This window comes from Mytilus edulis, chromosome 10 (assembly GCF_963676685.1).
Source record: "Mytilus edulis chromosome 10, xbMytEdul2.2, whole genome shotgun sequence".
In the NCBI taxonomy this organism is placed as follows: Eukaryota; Metazoa; Mollusca; class Bivalvia; order Mytilida; family Mytilidae; genus Mytilus; species Mytilus edulis.
In genome coordinates this window covers 84597587-84616166 of record NC_092353.1, presented here as the reverse complement: position 1 = coordinate 84616166, position 18580 = coordinate 84597587, and the positions used below count along the sequence as shown (strand labels likewise).

The 18580-nt window shown below is 33.4% G+C and overlaps 1 protein-coding gene across 1 annotated transcript; it reads right to left on the bottom strand.

Annotated features, from left to right (window-relative positions):
• Positions 1–1713: 1713 nt before the first annotated feature.
• On the bottom strand, positions 1714–5935 carry LOC139492056 (uncharacterized). Its single transcript, XM_071280168.1, has one exon. The coding sequence runs from the start codon at positions 5327–5329 to the stop codon at positions 2129–2131; it is 3201 nt and encodes a 1066-aa protein (XP_071136269.1). The 5' UTR covers positions 5330–5935; the 3' UTR covers positions 1714–2128.
• Positions 5936–18580: the final 12645 nt, after the last annotated feature.

The following is an 18580-nucleotide window of genomic DNA, read 5'->3' as shown; positions in this document are numbered from 1 at the left end:
CGGGCGTTCAGAGCGTGGTTGTATGTATGTTAAGTGTTGAAAGATGAGTTTTTGTAAAAAAACCATAATGAAAGGTATCAAAAGTCATAGGTACTTGGGGACAGGACAATTATCCTTTTTTCCCAAAAAAATCCCAATTTTTTTTTCCATTGATTTCAATAATGTTAGCGTTTACATCTGTATATTATGAACATTCATTACTATAAATAAAGTTGCATTTTACTTCAATTCTCAGTTTATTAATATCGATCAACAGCTGTCATTGACATATTACATAGACCCTCTCTGTGACCGTCGTGGATAGAAAACTTGAAAATGATAGCAGATAGCAAATACACTTATTCATGTATCAAAGTACACAGAAAAACGCAAACCAGATGTCTAGTCTGACTTGAAATTTCGTCCAATGGCGGAAAAATTTCCGGACGCAGTTTTTTTCGTTTTCATCCCAAAATAACCCAAACTGAATAATCATAAAAATGGATGACAAATGCGACAATACATGGTACCTTTAGGACACAGAGACATGATGATTAATTCATTGTGGAAGGAAGAGAAGCAACACACAAAATGAGGTCTTCTCGTTTAATAGTATAGATGTCCTTTAAGAGCATTTTTGTGAGCCTCTTGTTATACTGACGCCTTTTAAAGAGAACACCACTTGTTGTTGATCAAGTATATATGGCATGTTGTTATAGGGCAATGGGTGCATTTTAATGTTGGGATTTTTTTTCTGATTAAATTGCACTTCCGTCGTGGTAAATTGACATGTGTTCAGACCGAGGTTCAGACACTTTATATTTAGTTAATAGTTTCGTAGAAAACGTATAATCTTCCAAAGACCATTTAACTATCAAAAACGAGTGTATTTTTATATTCCTTTTTGTTTTGGGAAATAGTGGATTTTGCTCACTATTTTAAAAACGTTTAAAGACGTGTTTTTTTGGGCTGAATAAATGGGCAATACCTGCATGTCAAATCTTTAAGATACTACATGTATAAATTGTTTGGCTCACATTAATTCCACCGGAAGGTTCTTTTGTGGTTTACACTCTAAAGATACTAAATGCAGACATTGTTGGACTCAAGTTCAGTTCGTTGAATGGTTCTTTGACTATATTTATATATATATATAGTATTTTGGGCTCACGGTCAGTCCATTGAAATATTCTGCTACAGACAGTTTATTATCATAAAGGAAAACATGAGATTTTACGGTGTACTGTTGGTCCATATACATATTGAGAGTTGCTGATGTTAATATCCAGTGCTGGAGATTAAAGTTAAGCGCCGAGGATGTATAGTCCAGTGTTGTAGATCTAAAGTCCGACGGTGTTAAGTCTAATGCTGTATAGATAAATAAAAAAAGTCTAGAGATTGAGATCCGAAGTCCAGCTCTGGAGATGTTTCTTCTATATCACTGAATTTTAATTGCAAGCGCTAGATTTACAACTAAAGACTTATTATTTTCAATATCATTTTCGAAATTATGTAACGGAAAATATAATAACATAAAATCCGTATTTTCATGTCAATACCGAAAGACTTTTCTTGACACCCCCCTCCCCCCCTTTTCCGAAACCGTCACACGGTCATAATATAGAAAGATTTTTTTTACGATAGTCTGTATAAATCAGTCGCATTGCTATATTTTTTTATCGGGAATGTCTCCTCTGTAAAATCCAATACTGACCATACACGTTTAATATATCGAGGGTTAAGTGCCAGAAGGGGCTATCTCACAAACTTGAAGTTTTGAGAAAATTGAGTTTAAAGTTTTGACTGTTCGTCATAAATCACCCATTGACTTTTCATTTAGATTAATAGAATATCCATATAGTTCAATGAATGCTTTGTTGTGTCAGATAATGCAAATGCTTTTTATGTTTTAATTAAAGTCGTAATTGACCTAATTGTGAGATAGCACCATCTGGCACTATTTTTTTCATTTCAAAATATAAATAAAAAGGTGCTATCTTGAGATAGCACCTTTTTGCAGGAAAAAATGTTAAGTTATGCAAACTATTTCTTTATATAGCACCTTGATCACAACATACATATACAATAAAACAATAAAAAGACTATCTGTCATCAATTTTATTGATGAAATTGTATTTTTGTCTTTATCTTAATCCGAGTCTTGATCTTGTTCATCAACATCAGGCTCGGGTAATCTGTCTTTCTTCCCTTTTTTAGTAGGTAAACTCTTATAAAATTGGGCACAGTCCGCCGGTATAATGCCGCTCTGACAAAGAGACAGAAGGTCAGCCTTTTTTGCTTCTGTAATAGGTAGCCTTTCCTTATACTTAGTAGAAACTGCAAGGTTTTCTACTAATTTTTGCCGACCCCTTGTTACAACTTTGCATGTGATTTCGTTGAACTCTTCACGGAAGCTATACTTGTAATAAATAATATTTGGTGTTTCTTTCCGGAACTGTAGCTGTTTAATTTCTCTCCATCTGACCTTCTCTCCCTTTTTATTTTGCTCCATATTTTTAAAATGTTCCTTTTGTAAACTCTTGAAATCAAGAATGTCCCAATATTTTAAAGGAATAACCACATAAGGATTATTTCTGCGTGCCATATGGATAACAGTATCCCATTGACTAGGAATATAAATATTTGTTTTCCGTTTAGCATGTTCAATCGCAGCGTGCATTGAATCACACTCCATGTGAGTGTGGCCAGTTTCCAAATATTTCTGGTCAATTATATTTATATGTTTGTTTACTTTGACGGAATATAGTAAAGCTGCTGCTACAAATTTGTTTCTGTTTTGTCCCATACAGTTGTCAGAATAAAAGGATATGTGACGAACATATGGTGGCAGGGATGTGATGTACTTATGAAGACATGAAGCCACTTCACAGGAACCACGTTCTCCTTCTGTTTCGTTCCATAAATAGCAAGTCCCTTTGTTATCCCCTAATGAATAAAACGACAGATTGTAGCAGCTTAGTTTCCGTTTGTAGTATACCTGACTCACCAAAGAACAGGGAGTAGGCAACACAGCTTCTAAATCAAATGTAACTGCTTGGTACGTTTTGTCTTTTTTGGCAATTTCTTTATCGATCTGCTTCTCCTCCCTTCCGCGAACCTTGCGTTGCTGATGCTCTGTGTAAATTCGTTTTACTGCCTCATCGATATTACCTGTTTCAATCATTGTATTGTAATTATGGCAAATCAGGCATTGGTCTTTTTTTGGCTTATGGAATGACATATTAAATTCTGAACAAAATATGTTTCGATAAACATGTTCTTTAACACACCGTTTTTGTTTATCATGGCATTCATCCTTATACAGGTCATACATTTTTCTTATCGTTAAATTAGAGTCAAGGTATTTGCGATTGGTATCTTTTCTGGTATAGTGAGATTCCACCACAGGAAAGGCCTCGATATGTGCACGTATTATGTCAATGTCCTCTGTTGGTGTTCTGTTGTGCGCCCTGTGCTTTCCTCTTTTATCGGAAATAGGACTGGAACTGTTTTGCTTCTTTTTTAAAGCTGTTTCAATGGTTTTTCTACTTATTCCTAATGTGGCTGTAAAAAACATTTTGCAAACTCGAACACTTTGTCCTTCTACTATAAATGTAAATATTCTAGCTACCTGCTTTCGTTTCTTGCTAGGTGATCCGATTGAATTCCGCTCCAATACACGAGAACTAATATAATCTCGCTGTCGTTCATAGGATTTTAAATTCCAATAGTCCTTGAATAATGCGAGTCTTTCATCTTCACTCAGTTTATCTGCACACCTAAATCTACATTTACTGCAGGCATGATTTTTCATTGATCTCGCCTTTACAGTTTTTCCTGTGTTACTAACATACTCCATACCACTCTGACATTTGATCTTCCGAATATTTTTCTTCCAACTTTCAGGATTAGCTATTTTCTTTCTAGTTAGTCTCTTCTTGTTTGGAGACTGATACTTTGCCTGCTTTCTTGGTGTAATTATTTCAGCATCACTTAAAGGATTTTGTACTTTTGATGGTGTATCAGAAGTAGAAGCATCATTATTTTCATGTGAATATTCAATAGTTATGTCTGCGGTGCTTGGTTGACAGTCAAGATCGTCGAAAACTTCCAGTTCATTTTCAGATTCCAATTGTAACCCAATAACACGTTTCTTTACTGAGTCATAGTGTTCATGTCCCGGAACACAAAGATATGCAAGAGTTATTTCTTGTTTCTCGTAGGTCTCTGTTAAAGAAGGAGTGATTACAACAACTGGTTGATCAGGATTACTGCTGTATATCTTAACTGTAACTGCCAAAAGGTTAGCTATTGCCAATGGCATGGTATCTGATAAATTATTTTGCCAACTATCTTCCTGGCGCAAAAGTTCTATCTCATTACACAGGTTGTCTTCGGCGGAATTTAAAAACTCACCATAATAATGGGCATTTTCTTCTATATGATTACACAGTAGTTGTCTAAGTGTTATAGCATCCATTTTCTCTGATGTTTGTCTTGACACAGCTTCAAAGAAGCAATTACCTACAGCAGGCACATGCTGGCGACATAATGCGTTGCTTTTCAACAATACATCCAACCTCTTTGAGTGATTTCTGTTTAAATCATGTCGTTTTCTATACTCAGAAAGACTTTGTTGCTCTGCCCTTTTCATCTCTAAGGAAATGTCTTCTTTTTGTCTAGATAATTTTGAGTTATCCAATTGTTTAATTGGTTCACAAGTTTTACTTTCGAATAGACATTTTGGTTTCTTCTTAAATCTCCTGCGTTTTCTAGATTGGACGACTTCAAACCCATCTGATGATTCTTCAGACACATTGATGCAGGAACTCGAATCTGAATTGCTAATGTCACTCTTAGTTGGAACATACTCGTCAGAAGAGGATATTATTTCTTCAGAAGAATATTCAATAGCTGTCTCATTCTCATGAGGACATTCAATGATGTTTTCTTCTACAATTTTGTCTTCCATTGACAAGGCTGTATGTTCAACTTCTGGGGAACTTGTCCGTGGAAATATTGGCTCCCTAGCTATCTTCTCAATATTTTGAATGTTCAACACATCTGTGTCATTCCATTCCTCTGACCTTAAAATATTGCCTATACGACGACAGGGTTCATTTCGCAAATATTGGTGGTATTGATGTACGTTCATTTCCCATCTACCATCATCAGATGACCACTCTGAAGTTTCTTCTGTTGAGGAACAATCGTCATGGTCTGTATGATCTGTTGTAACTTCATTCATATCTGACTCTGGGATCCTTTCTGCGATGTAAACTTTTTGTAGATCTTCCCAATCTATATAATTGGCTTCAGACCAATCGCTCCATTGTTCGTCCGAACTCATCTGCAAACAATTAATTGATGATAGTTATAAATACTTTTAAATGAATAATGTTTTACGGTTTTACGGAATCATTAGATTAATATAAGAAAAAAGATAATACAGATTTTAATTTAAAAATGAGTGATAAAAAATAATTAAAATGAATTGAAGTTACATAATATATTTTGTTGTTAGGTAAACTGTTTTTATCTGTTATAATTAATAACAATTTTTTTATCAATTTAATGAAATAATAATTGTAGATAAAATGCTTAAGAATTATGTATATTTGTTTTAATTAAAACTTACCTCAAACAGTTAAATCTTCTTCTAAATAACCACAAAAAAACTCTTAGGAAAATAGTTTTATGAACTTCCAGTGTTGTGTCTGCTATCATTTATTGTGAATAATGGTAAATATTAGTGTGGGAAAGCTACATCTTATCTATAGTTATGTATCATATATCTGAAGCTGTAAGAATAATATGTTTTGGATATCAACAGGGGTTATCTCTGAAAATAATTTTACATGTGTAATGCAATAAGGTGTTATCTGAAATATAACACCATCTAGCACTAATTGTTTCCAGATGGCACCCTCTTGCACTCGATTTAATGTATATTTTAGATAACACCCTGTGGTTTTCTATAATAACTTTTTTATTATCAGTAAGATTGTTTTAAATTTTTTTGTTAATAAAATATAACATATTTCAATTGTTTTTAAACATTTAACTCAAAATTTGCAAAAAATCGAAATAGCACCTTTTGGCACTAAACCCTCGATATACTATTGTATTGTAAATATAATATACCATACACGTTTAATATAGACTATTGTATTGTACATATAATATACCATACACGTGTAATATAGACTATTATTAATTAACTACACTGTTATTGGACTTAATATGATGAAAACTGCCTATGCAATATAATGTGTAGACTGGGCCAATACAGAATAACTGGGCCAATACAGATTTTTTTCTGTATTGGCCGAGTTATTCTATATTGGCCGAGTTGACACAAGTGCAGGATTTCGGAACGTCTCTAGGTTTTACATCGAAAGTCACGATAAACACAAACTGAAAGTAAACAGTTGTTTTGAAGACGCAGTTGTCATTTAGTCATCTTAAACATGCTGAAAATGTCAGTATGGCATACATTTCAGGCGAAAGACGGTCACATTCATTTAAAAGGTATTTTGAAAGCAGACGTGACGATAAAACTATTTCAGGTTTGGGGAACGAGTAGATTATCACAAAGTTCATTTCTTGACGACCTCATAATTTCACGATTGTACACATCGATTTTAAATTAGTTTCTGCATTACACATGCAATGGCAGTACCTTTCCAATTACTATTTATGTGTTGCGTCTAAATTTAAGTTGTAACACTTTACAGTAACTGAAAAGGGTAGAAAAATTCATCAGATGAGAAAATGCTGAAGACACCTGGAAACAGCACCAGATCATTATGTATTTCATCTAATAAAAAGAAAGAAACTGAGATTTGGATAGTTCCACTTCAAGGTAAAAATATTTATCTCTTTTGAAATGAAATTAAAAAAATATTGTAACACTGTAGTTAATTAATAAAGATATTATTACGTGTATTTCTGTATTGGCCTTGTTATTGGTCCTCGGCCAGCTGTATTGGCCTTCGGCTTCGCCTCAGGCCAATACAGCAAGCCTCGGACCAATAACAAGGCCAATACAGAAATACTTACGTAATAATATCATATTGTATTGTACATATAATATACCGTACACGTTTAATATAGACTATTGTATTGTACATACAATATAAAAATGGGATACAATATAAGTTTTCCTTATTGAACACGAAAACAGGAAAAAGAAACTAAGACATATAGGAAAGAATGTTATTTATATCTATAAACATGATAAAGACAAGTGCATTGTATTGATTTTAAAGTACTGTTCATGCACAATCATCAATTGTTACAGATAATTTAAAAATCTTACAATGCATATGTTTTTCCGGATTTTTTAAAGTTTTTCGTGTAAAGTCTTCCTGTTACTTTTGTGTGAATATGAAATTATAACAACTGTTTTAAATACTAAATATATTATGATAATATTATTCGGTAGAGACTGTTATTTTCCATTTAGATAGTTTATTTTAAATTTTCATTGATTTTAAAATCTTATGCAACTCCACAGTATACAATTGAGAATGGAAATGGGTAATGTGTCAAAGAGACAACAATCCGACCAAAGAGATGGAAATGGGTAATGTGTCAAAGAGACAACAATCCGACCAAAGAGATGGAAATGGGTAATGTGTCAAAGAGACAACAATCCGACCAAAGAGATGGAAATGGGTAATGTGTCAAAGAGACAACAATCCGACCAAAGAGATGGAAATGGGTAATGTGTCAAAGAGACAACAATCCGACCAAAGAGATGGAAATGGGTAATGTGTCAAAGAGACAACAATCCGACCAAAGAGATGGAAATGGGTAATGTGTCAAAGAGACAACAATCCGACCAAAGAGCTGAAAACATCCCAAGGCCACCAAAAGGTCCTCAACACAGCGAGAAAATCCCGCATCTGGAGGCGGTTTCAGCTGGCTCCTGAACAAAACGTGTACTAGTTCAATGAAAATGGACGTCACACCAAACTCCAAAACATATAACTGAACTAAAATTTAAATAAAACATACAAGACTAACAGAGTATAGAGGCTCCTGACTTTGTGACATGCGCAAATATACGGCGAGGTTAAACATGTTTAGTGAGATCTCAACCCTCCCTCTATACCTACAGCCAAACATGTTTAGTGAGATCTCAACCCTCCCTCTACATCTATACAGCCAAACATGTTTAGTGAGATATCAACCCTTCCTCTATACCTACGGCGAGGTTAAACATGTTTAGTGAGATCGCAACCCTCCCTCTATACCTACGACGAGGTTAAACATGTTTAGTGAGATCTCAACCCTCCCTCTATACCTACAGCGAGGTTAAACATGTTTAGTGAGATCTCAACCCTCCCTCTATACCTACGGCGAGGTTAAACATGTTTAGTGAGATCTCAACCCTCCCTTCATACCTACGGCGAGGTTAAACATATTTAGTGAGATCTCAACCCTCCCTCTATACCTACGGCGAGGTTAAACATGTTTAGTGAGATCTCTACCCTCCTTATATACCTACAGCCAATGTGTATTTAATACAGCGGGGTTAAACATGTTTAGTGAGATCTCAACCCTCCCTCTATACCTACAGCCAATGTATATTAAATACAGCGGGGTTAAACATGTTTAGTGAGATCTCAACCCTCCCTCTATACCTACATCCAATGTATATTAAATACAGCGGGGTTAAACCATGTTTAGTGAGATCTCAACCCACCTCTATACCTACAGCCAATGTATATTAAACACGGCGAGGTTAAGCATGTTTAGTGAGATCTCAACCCTCCCTCTATACCTACAGCCAATGTATATTGAACACGGCGGGGTTAAACATATGTTTAGTGAGATCTCAACCCCTTCCTCTATACCTACAGCCAATGTATATTAAATAAACAGCAAATACGCACAGTAAAACTCAGTTTAACAGAAGTCAGATTCTGATGTCAGAAAAGGAAACAAAAGAAACTAAGCAAAATGGCAATAATACATACACTAGCAAGAGACTACCAAGAGTCTAGATCGTTTAATAAGTCCATGTACGTACTTAAGTGTCGACATGATAAAAAATAGTGATGCCCAGTTTGTTGTTTTGTTTTATCGGATGTTTTTGGTTTTCGTGTCTACCGAGTCTGGTCGTTATCTAGAATTTACTTTCAGACTTCGTTAAGGTGGCACGGTAGTATTTCCTGGCCCATAGGGATAATGATAGCCTTTTTAGAATTTTCACCACTTTCTAACACTGCAAAAAAATCTACATTCACACTTAACTGAAGTACTTTCATTTTACTATTCAGAAATGAATTTGAATATGTATCATGACCGTTTACTTTTTTTGCTATTTTTAGAAACCTAAGGCCACTAGTAATTTTAGGTCTTTTATGGTGCAGTGAATACAAAATTTAAAAAAATTCTCAAAAATTCATTTTCATCTGTATGTAAAATTATTTCATATTTTTCTACACCTGATTCATCCCTCAGCTTGGGAAAGTATGTTCAGTTGATACTGTATTTTTTGTCCAATCACACTGTTTAGATACATTTACCTAAGTAGGGTACACAAAAGAGCAACCTAAATTCTGGAATGCAAATACTACCGTGCCACCTTAACCAAGACATACCAAACTTGAAACCAGTCATGACACCTATGATGCATAGACTTCTTACTTTGGAACATATTACAATAAAGAATACTAGTCTGCACTAATTTCTTATAAAAAAAAATGAAACATTACATCCCTACCCCATCTGGCAGATTTTCACTTTTTTTCATCTTACCATTTTTACTTAAGAAGTGAACAAAACCCAAATATATGATGTTTCAAATCAACACAGAAGTCAAACATGGTGATTTAGGAGGAAATATTGGATTGCCAACTCTTTTTATGGTTAATCTGAGTAAAAGAAACAGTTTAATCACCAAATCATGAAAACTGATATTAAAGTCCATTCCACATTTTACAGCATGCCTTACATTACTTTAAACATTTTCAGATTATGAGGGCAATACAACAAGAGTCTTTAGATTGCAGTTAACTATTATTCCGTAACCTGTTTGACAATACATGTACTAGAATACATCTCTAAGTTGACTGTTTGTCTATTTCTCATGTATGCATTAAGTTAAATTATGTCCCCTTACATAATCAATTTGGATTCATTGTGCTTTTCACTGTCAGAAAATCTTAACAACTAATGGTATTTGCATGGAAAATGAATAAACCATTTAATCTTGCTGATATAGCATCATAAATACATTCTTTGTCAAAAATAATGTCTATTCAATGTACAGAAACCCCTATTTCTATCTCTATTTCATACCAATATGAGAGCTAAATGAATAAGTAAGGACCCCTTAACCACTTACTGGTTCCCCAAAAGCTCCTACTGGTGTCATGTAACATCAGAACTACTAATTAAACCTTAAGAAAGCTAGTATAGCTGTACTTGTGTTGAAAAAAATAAGAAATTATGCAATTTATTTATTTCGGTGAAAATAATAGGATGAACATGCAACCGTAGAATGTCGCGTCTCAAATTTCATTGGTTGCACATGTGTCAGACACTGCGAAAAGTTAAAGCGAGCATTTATAATTAAAAATGTATTGCAAGTTACATAAAAATAATGAAGTTCTACTTTCTATGACAATTTTTACATTATTACCTACAGATCAGGCAAAATTTGCTGAATCAGCAATTTTTACTCTCAGGGGTGGAATTTAAGGCTTGTTTTATCATAGTTGCCCTTAATCAACTTTTTATTGATAAACTTACAAATTGCATAGGTAAAAAAAGTTCATTCATTGATTTAGTGTAAAAATATATATCCCCCTTAAGGTGGCACGGTAGTATTTCCTGGCCCATAGGGATAATGATAGCCTTTTTAGAATTTTCACCACTTTCTAACACTGCAAAAAAATCTACATTCACACTTAACTGAAGTACTTTCATTTTACTATTCAGAAATGAATTTGAATATGTATCATGACCGTTTACTTTTTTTGCTATTTTTAGAAACCTAAGGCCACTAGTAATTTTAGGTCTTTTATGGTGCAGTGAATACAAAATTTAAAAAAATTCTCAAAAATTCATTTTCATCTGTATGTAAAATTATTTCATATTTTTCTACACCTGATTCATCCCTCAGCTTGGGAAAGTATGTTCAGTTGATACTGTATTTTTTGTCCAATCACACTGTTTAGATACATTTACCTAAGTAGGGTACACAAAAGAGCAACCTAAATTCTGGAATGCAAATACTACCGTGCCACCTTAACCAAGACATACCAAACTTGAAACCAGTCATGACACCTATGATGCATAGACTTCTTACTTTGGAACATATTACAATAAAGAATACTAGTCTGCACTAATTTCTTATAAAAAAAAATGAAACATTACATCCCTACCCCATCTGGCAGATTTTCACTTTTTTTCATCTTACCATTTTTACTTAAGAAGTGAACAAAACCCAAATATATGATGTTTCAAATCAACACAGAAGTCAAACATGGTGATTTAGGAGGAAATATTGGATTGCCAACTCTTTTTATGGTTAATCTGAGTAAAAGAAACAGTTTAATCACCAAATCATGAAAACTGATATTAAAGTCCATTCCACATTTTACAGCATGCCTTACATTACTTTAAACATTTTCAGATTATGAGGGCAATACAACAAGAGTCTTTAGATTGCAGTTAACTATTATTCCGTAACCTGTTTGACAATACATGTACTAGAATACATCTCTAAGTTGACTGTTTGTCTATTTCTCATGTATGCATTAAGTTAAATTATGTCCCCTTACATAATCAATTTGGATTCATTGTGCTTTTCACTGTCAGAAAATCTTAACAACTAATGGTATTTGCATGGAAAATGAATAAACCATTTAATCTTGCTGATATAGCATCATAAATACATTCTTTGTCAAAAATAATGTCTATTCAATGTACAGAAACCCCTATTTCTATCTCTATTTCATACCAATATGAGAGCTAAATGAATAAGTAAGGACCCCTTAACCACTTACTGGTTCCCCAAAAGCTCCTACTGGTGTCATGTAACATCAGAACTACTAATTAAACCTTAAGAAAGCTAGTATAGCTGTACTTGTGTTGAAAAAAATAAGAAATTATGCAATTTATTTATTTCGGTGAAAATAATAGGATGAACATGCAACCGTAGAATGTCGCGTCTCAAATTTCATTGGTTGCACATGTGTCAGACACTGCGAAAAGTTAAAGCGAGCATTTATAATTAAAAATGTATTGCAAGTTACATAAAAATAATGAAGTTCTACTTTCTATGACAATTTTTACATTATTACCTACAGATCAGGCAAAATTTGCTGAATCAGCAATTTTTACTCTCAGGGGTGGAATTTAAGGCTTGTTTTATCATAGTTGCCCTTAATCAACTTTTTATTGATAAACTTACAAATTGCATAGGTAAAAAAAGTTCATTCATTGATTTAGTGTAAAAATATATATCCCCCTTAAGGTGGCACGGTAGTATTTCCTGGCCCATAGGGATAATGATAGCCTTTTTAGAATTTTCACCACTTTCTAACACTGCAAAAAAATCTACATTCACACTTAACTGAAGTACTTTCATTTTACTATTCAGAAATGAATTTGAATATGTATCATGACCGTTTACTTTTTTTGCTATTTTTAGAAACCTAAGGCCACTAGTAATTTTAGGTCTTTTATGGTGCAGTGAATACAAAATTTAAAAAAATTCTCAAAAATTCATTTTCATCTGTATGTAAAATTATTTCATATTTTTCTACACCTGATTCATCCCTCAGCTTGGGAAAGTATGTTCAGTTGATACTGTATTTTTTGTCCAATCACACTGTTTAGATACATTTACCTAAGTAGGGTACACAAAAGAGCAACCTAAATTCTGGAATGCAAATACTACCGTGCCACCATAAGACACGTGCCGTGTTCCGCTGGATAGTCTAGTACGTTTAAATTGTTTCAGTGACCAAAACATTTCGGATATAACTTGAACCTAGTACGTTTATATTGTTTCAGTGACCAAAACATTTCGGAAATAACTTGAAAACATGTAACTTTCTCTTTAATGTCATCTGTCAAAGTATCGTAGGATATTGTCCGGTGAGTGACCACACCTGGCATTTTTACCTGTCGTTAACATCATGTAATACTGATAATTATCAATAATTTCCATGTACCCCCGATGGTTAAACTGTCCAAAGTGATAATATATCTTTTTCTCACGGGAAATTAAAAAAAACACGAAAAGAATAAGAATAAGGAGAAATTGCACATGTACATATTTGGAGAAATGAGGCTTCTGTATACAGAGATCAATATAATGTTTACTTAGTACGAATCAATGACCCAATACACATTTCTTAGAATGGATTATTATGGCATGCATGTGCATACAGTTTTGCCAATCTTAATTCATTTATTATATTCAACTGTAGATAACATTTTTTTCTGTGCATGGCCGTCTGTAGATTATCTAAATGGAAACAAACCATCACATGTATGCAGCTTGTTGGAATTTCATCAATTTTTACATGTATACATGCGTGACTACCTATATAATTATTTATATATATGGTTGAACATTTTACCTACGTGATATAAAATATGTGTCAAATATCTGTGAAATTTTGTTTACAAACGAGAAATTTCGTTCACGCTGTCATTATAAACGTTTCTTTTAAAATTTAATTTACCATATAATATACAAAATGATTTACAGGTAGTTAGTCATAAAACATTCGCAGCGTCCGATTTCTGAAAAAATAACTTGTTTACTCGTGTATAATTTGGAACAGTTCAACACATTCATATTCGTTTAATATATAGTGCGTGCATAGCACATTTAGTACTGCGCACATAGAACATATAGCAGTACATGCATAGAACAATTAGAAGTTCGCACATGGAACATTTAGTACTGCACATATAGAACATTTAGTACTGTATACATAGAACATTTAGTACTGCGCATGTAGAACATTTAGTAGTTAATGCATAGAACATTTAATAACTGTATGCATAGAACATTTAGCAGTAAAAGCATATAACATTAAGCAGTAAATGCATAGAACATTTAGTAATTGTATGCATAGAACATTTAGCAGTACATGCATAGAACATTTAGCAGTAAATGCATAGAACAGTTAGTAACTGTATGCATAGAACATTAAGCAGTAAATGCATAAAACATTTAGTAACTGTATGCATAGAACATTTACAAGGCATTCTGCTCATTTAGTTATAATTTATAGACAGTAACATACTAGTACTAAAAACACTTCAAATCAAACATCGTCGATGCAATCAAAATGCAGTCAGACTAAATGACAAATGATTGTTGTGAGTTGTTATACATTAGAAACCAAAGCATACTATAATCGTACAATTAAAGTCATGGAATCTATAAAAAACAGATGGCGATTGTTTCATGGTATATTTATATAACAGTTGACGTTATCTTTGGTGGTATCCAATCTAAAATAGTTTGCCATATTCATATTATGCGTATAGAAATAGTGAACAGATATCTTTAAAAAGAAACAATGAACGATATCTACTGGTTTGCATATAGAAACAATGAGCGACATCTACCTGGTATGTATATAGAAACAACGAGCGATATATGCCTGATTTGTGTATATAAACAGTGAGCCATATCTACTTTGTATGTGTATACAAACAGTGAGCGATATCTATCTGGTATGTGTATAGAAACAATGAGCGATATCTCCCTGGTATGTGTATAGAAACAATGAGCGATATCTATATGGTATGTCAGTAAAAAAAAACAGTGAACGATATCTACCTGGTATGTGTATAGAAACAGTGAGCGATATATGTGTATAGAAACAGTGAACAATATCTACCTGGTATATGTATAGAAACAATAAGCGATATCTGCCTGGTTTGTGTATAGAACCAATGAGCGATATTTACCTGGTATGTGTATAGAAACAATGAGCGAAATCCACCTGGTATATGTATAAAATCAGAAAAGCGATATATCTACCTTATATGTGCATTGAACTATGAGCGAAATGTATCTGGTATATGTATTGACACAATGAGCGGTATCTACCTGGTATATGTATAAAAACAGAAAGCGATATATCTACCTTATATGTGTAAGGAAACAATGAGCGATATCTATCTGGTATATGTATAGAACCGTGAGCGATATCTACCTGATAAATGTATAGAAGCAATGAGCGATATCTATCTGGTATATATTTAGAAGCAATGAGCGATATCTATCTGGTATATGTATAGAAACAATGAGCGATTCACCTGGTATATGTATAAAAACAGAAAGCGATACATCTACCTGATATGTGTATTGAAACAATGAACGAAATCTATCTGGTATATGTATTGACACAATGAGCGATATATACCTGATATATGTATAGAAACAATGAGCCGATATGTATCTGGTATGTGTATAGAAACAATAAGTGATATCAGTGAGCGATATCTATCTGGTATGTGTATAGAAACAATGAGCGAAATCTACCTGATATATGTATAGTAACAATGAGCGAAATCTATCTGGTATATGTATTGAAACAATGGGCGATATCTATTCTACCTGGTATATATATATAAAAACCGTTAGCGATATCTACCTGACATAAGTATAGAAACAATGAGTGATATCCATCTAGTATATGCATAGAAAAAGTTAGCGTTATCTATCTGGTATCATTATGCGGGGTATGTGTATAGAAACAGTGAGTAATTTCCTCATGATATGTCTATAACATAATGTGCGCTATATGCGTGGTGTGTGTATAAATTTGTGCGATATCTTTGCGTTATGTGAATAGAAACAGTGAGCGATATCTACCTGGCATGTGTATAGAAACAATGAGCGATGTCTGCCCGGTATGTGTACAACTCTTTGAGCGATAAATTGGTGGTATGTGAATAGAAACAATGAGCGATATCTTCCAGATATGTGTATTGTAACAATGAGCGATATTTATCTGGTATGTGTATAAATCATTGAGTGATATCTTGGTGATATGTGAAAAGAAACAATGAGTGATATCTACCAGGTATGAGTATTGAAACAATGAGCGATATCTACCTGGTATGTGCATAAATCTTTGATCGATATATTGGTGGTATGTGAATAGAAACAATGAGCGACATCTTCCAGGTTTGTGTATTGAAACAATGAGCTATATCTACCTGGTATGTGTATAAATCATTGAGTGATATCTTGGTGTTATGTGAAAAGAACAATGAGAGATATCTTCCTGGTATGTGTATAGAAACAATGAGCAATATCTACCTGGTATATGTATTGAAACAATGAGCGATATCTACCTGGTTTGTGTATAGAAACAATAAGCAATATCTACCTGGTATGTGTAGAGAAACAATGAGCGATATCTACCTGGTATGTGTATAGAAACAATAAGCAATATCTACCTGATATGTGTATTGAAACAATGAGCGAAATCTATCTGGTATGTGTATAGAAACAATGAGCCGATATCTATCTGGTATGTGTATAGAAACCTTGAGCGATATCTACCTGGTATATGTATAGAAACAATGAGCCGTATCTATCTGGTACAATGTATATGTTTAGAAATAATGAGCGATATCTATCTGGTATGTGTATAGAAGCAATGAGCGATTCACCTGGTATATGTATAAAAACAGAAAGCGATATATCTACCTGATATGTATATTGAAACAATGAGCGAAATCTATCTGGTATATGTATTGACACAATGAGCGATATCTACCTGGTATATTTATAGAAACAATGAGCGATATCTATCTGGTATGTGTATAGAAACAATGAGCGATTCACCTGGTATATGTATAAAAACAGAAAGCGATATATCTACCTGATATGTATATTGAAACAATGAGCGAAATCTATCTGGTATATGTATTGACACAATGAGCGAATTCTACCTGGTATATGTATAAAAACAGAAAACGATATATATACCTTATATGTGTATGAAAACAATGAGCGAAATCTATCTGGTATATGTATAGAACCGTGAACGATTTCTACCTGATAAATGTATAGAAACAATGAGCGATATCTATCTGGTATATGTTTAGAAACAATGCGCGATATCTATCTGGTATGTGTGTAGAAACAATCAATCTGGTATGTGTGTAGAAACAATGAGCGATTCACCTGGTATATGTATAAAAAGAGAAAGCGATATATCTACCTGATATGTGGATTGAACAATGAGCGAAATCTATCTGATATATGTATTGACACAATGAGCGATATCTACCTGGTATATGTATAAAAACAGAAAGCCATATATCTTCCTTATATGTGTATTGAAACAATGAGCGAAATCTATCTGGTATATGTATTGACACAATGAACGATATATACCTGATATATGTATAGAAGCAATGAGCCGATATGTATCTGGCATGTGTATAGAAACAATAAGTGATATCCACCTGGTATATATATAAAAACAGTGAGCGATATATCTACTTGATAAGTGTATAGAAACAGTGAGCGATATCTATCTGGTATGTGTGTAGAAACAATGAGCGATTCACTTGGCATATGTATAAAAACAGAAAGCAAAATCTATCTGGTATGTGTATAGTAACAATGAGCAATATCTACCTGATATGTGTATAGAAACAATGAGCAAAATCTACCTGATATGTGTATAGAAACAATAAGCAATATCTACCTGGTATGTGTATAGAAACAATGAGCAAAATCTATCTGGTATGTGTATAGAAACAATGAGCCGATATGTATCTGGTATGTGTATAAATCATTGAGTGATATCTTGGTGTTATGTGAAAAGAACAATGAGAGATATCTATCTGGTATGTGTATTGAAACAATGAGAGATATCTATCTGGTATGTGTATAGAAACGTTGAGCGATATCTACCTGGTATATGTATAGAAACAATGAGCTGTATCTATCTGGTATATGTTTAGAAATAATGAGCGATATCTATCTGGTATGTGTATAGAAACAATGAGCGATTCACCTGGTATATGTATAAAAACAGAAAGCGATATATCTACCTGATATGTATATTGAAACAATGAGCGAAATCTATCTGGTATATGTATTGACACAATGAGCGATATCTACCTGGTATATGTATAAAAACAGAAAGCGATATATCTTCCTTATATGTGTATTGAAACAATGAGCGAAATCTATCTGGTATATGTATTGACACAATGAGCGATATATACCTGATATATGTATAGAAGCAATGAGCCGATATGTATCTGGTATGTGTATAGAAACAATAAGTGATATCCACCTGGTATATATATAAAAACAGTGAGCGATATATCTACTTGATAAGTGTATAAAAACAGTGAGCGATATCTATCTGGTATGTGTGTAGAAACAATGAGCGATTCACCTGGTATATGTATAAAAACAGAAAGCGAAATCTATCTGGTATGTGTATAGTAACAATGAGCAATATCTACCTGATATGTGTATAGAAACAATAAGCAATATCTACCTGATATGTGTATAGAAACAAAAAGCAATATCTACCTGGTATATGTATAGAAACAATGAGCGAAATCTATCTGG

Coding starts and splice junctions, on each gene's coding strand:
- LOC139492056 (XM_071280168.1), bottom strand. CDS start 5,329: ATGAGTTCGGACGAACAATGGAGCGATTGGTCTGAAGCCAATTATATA.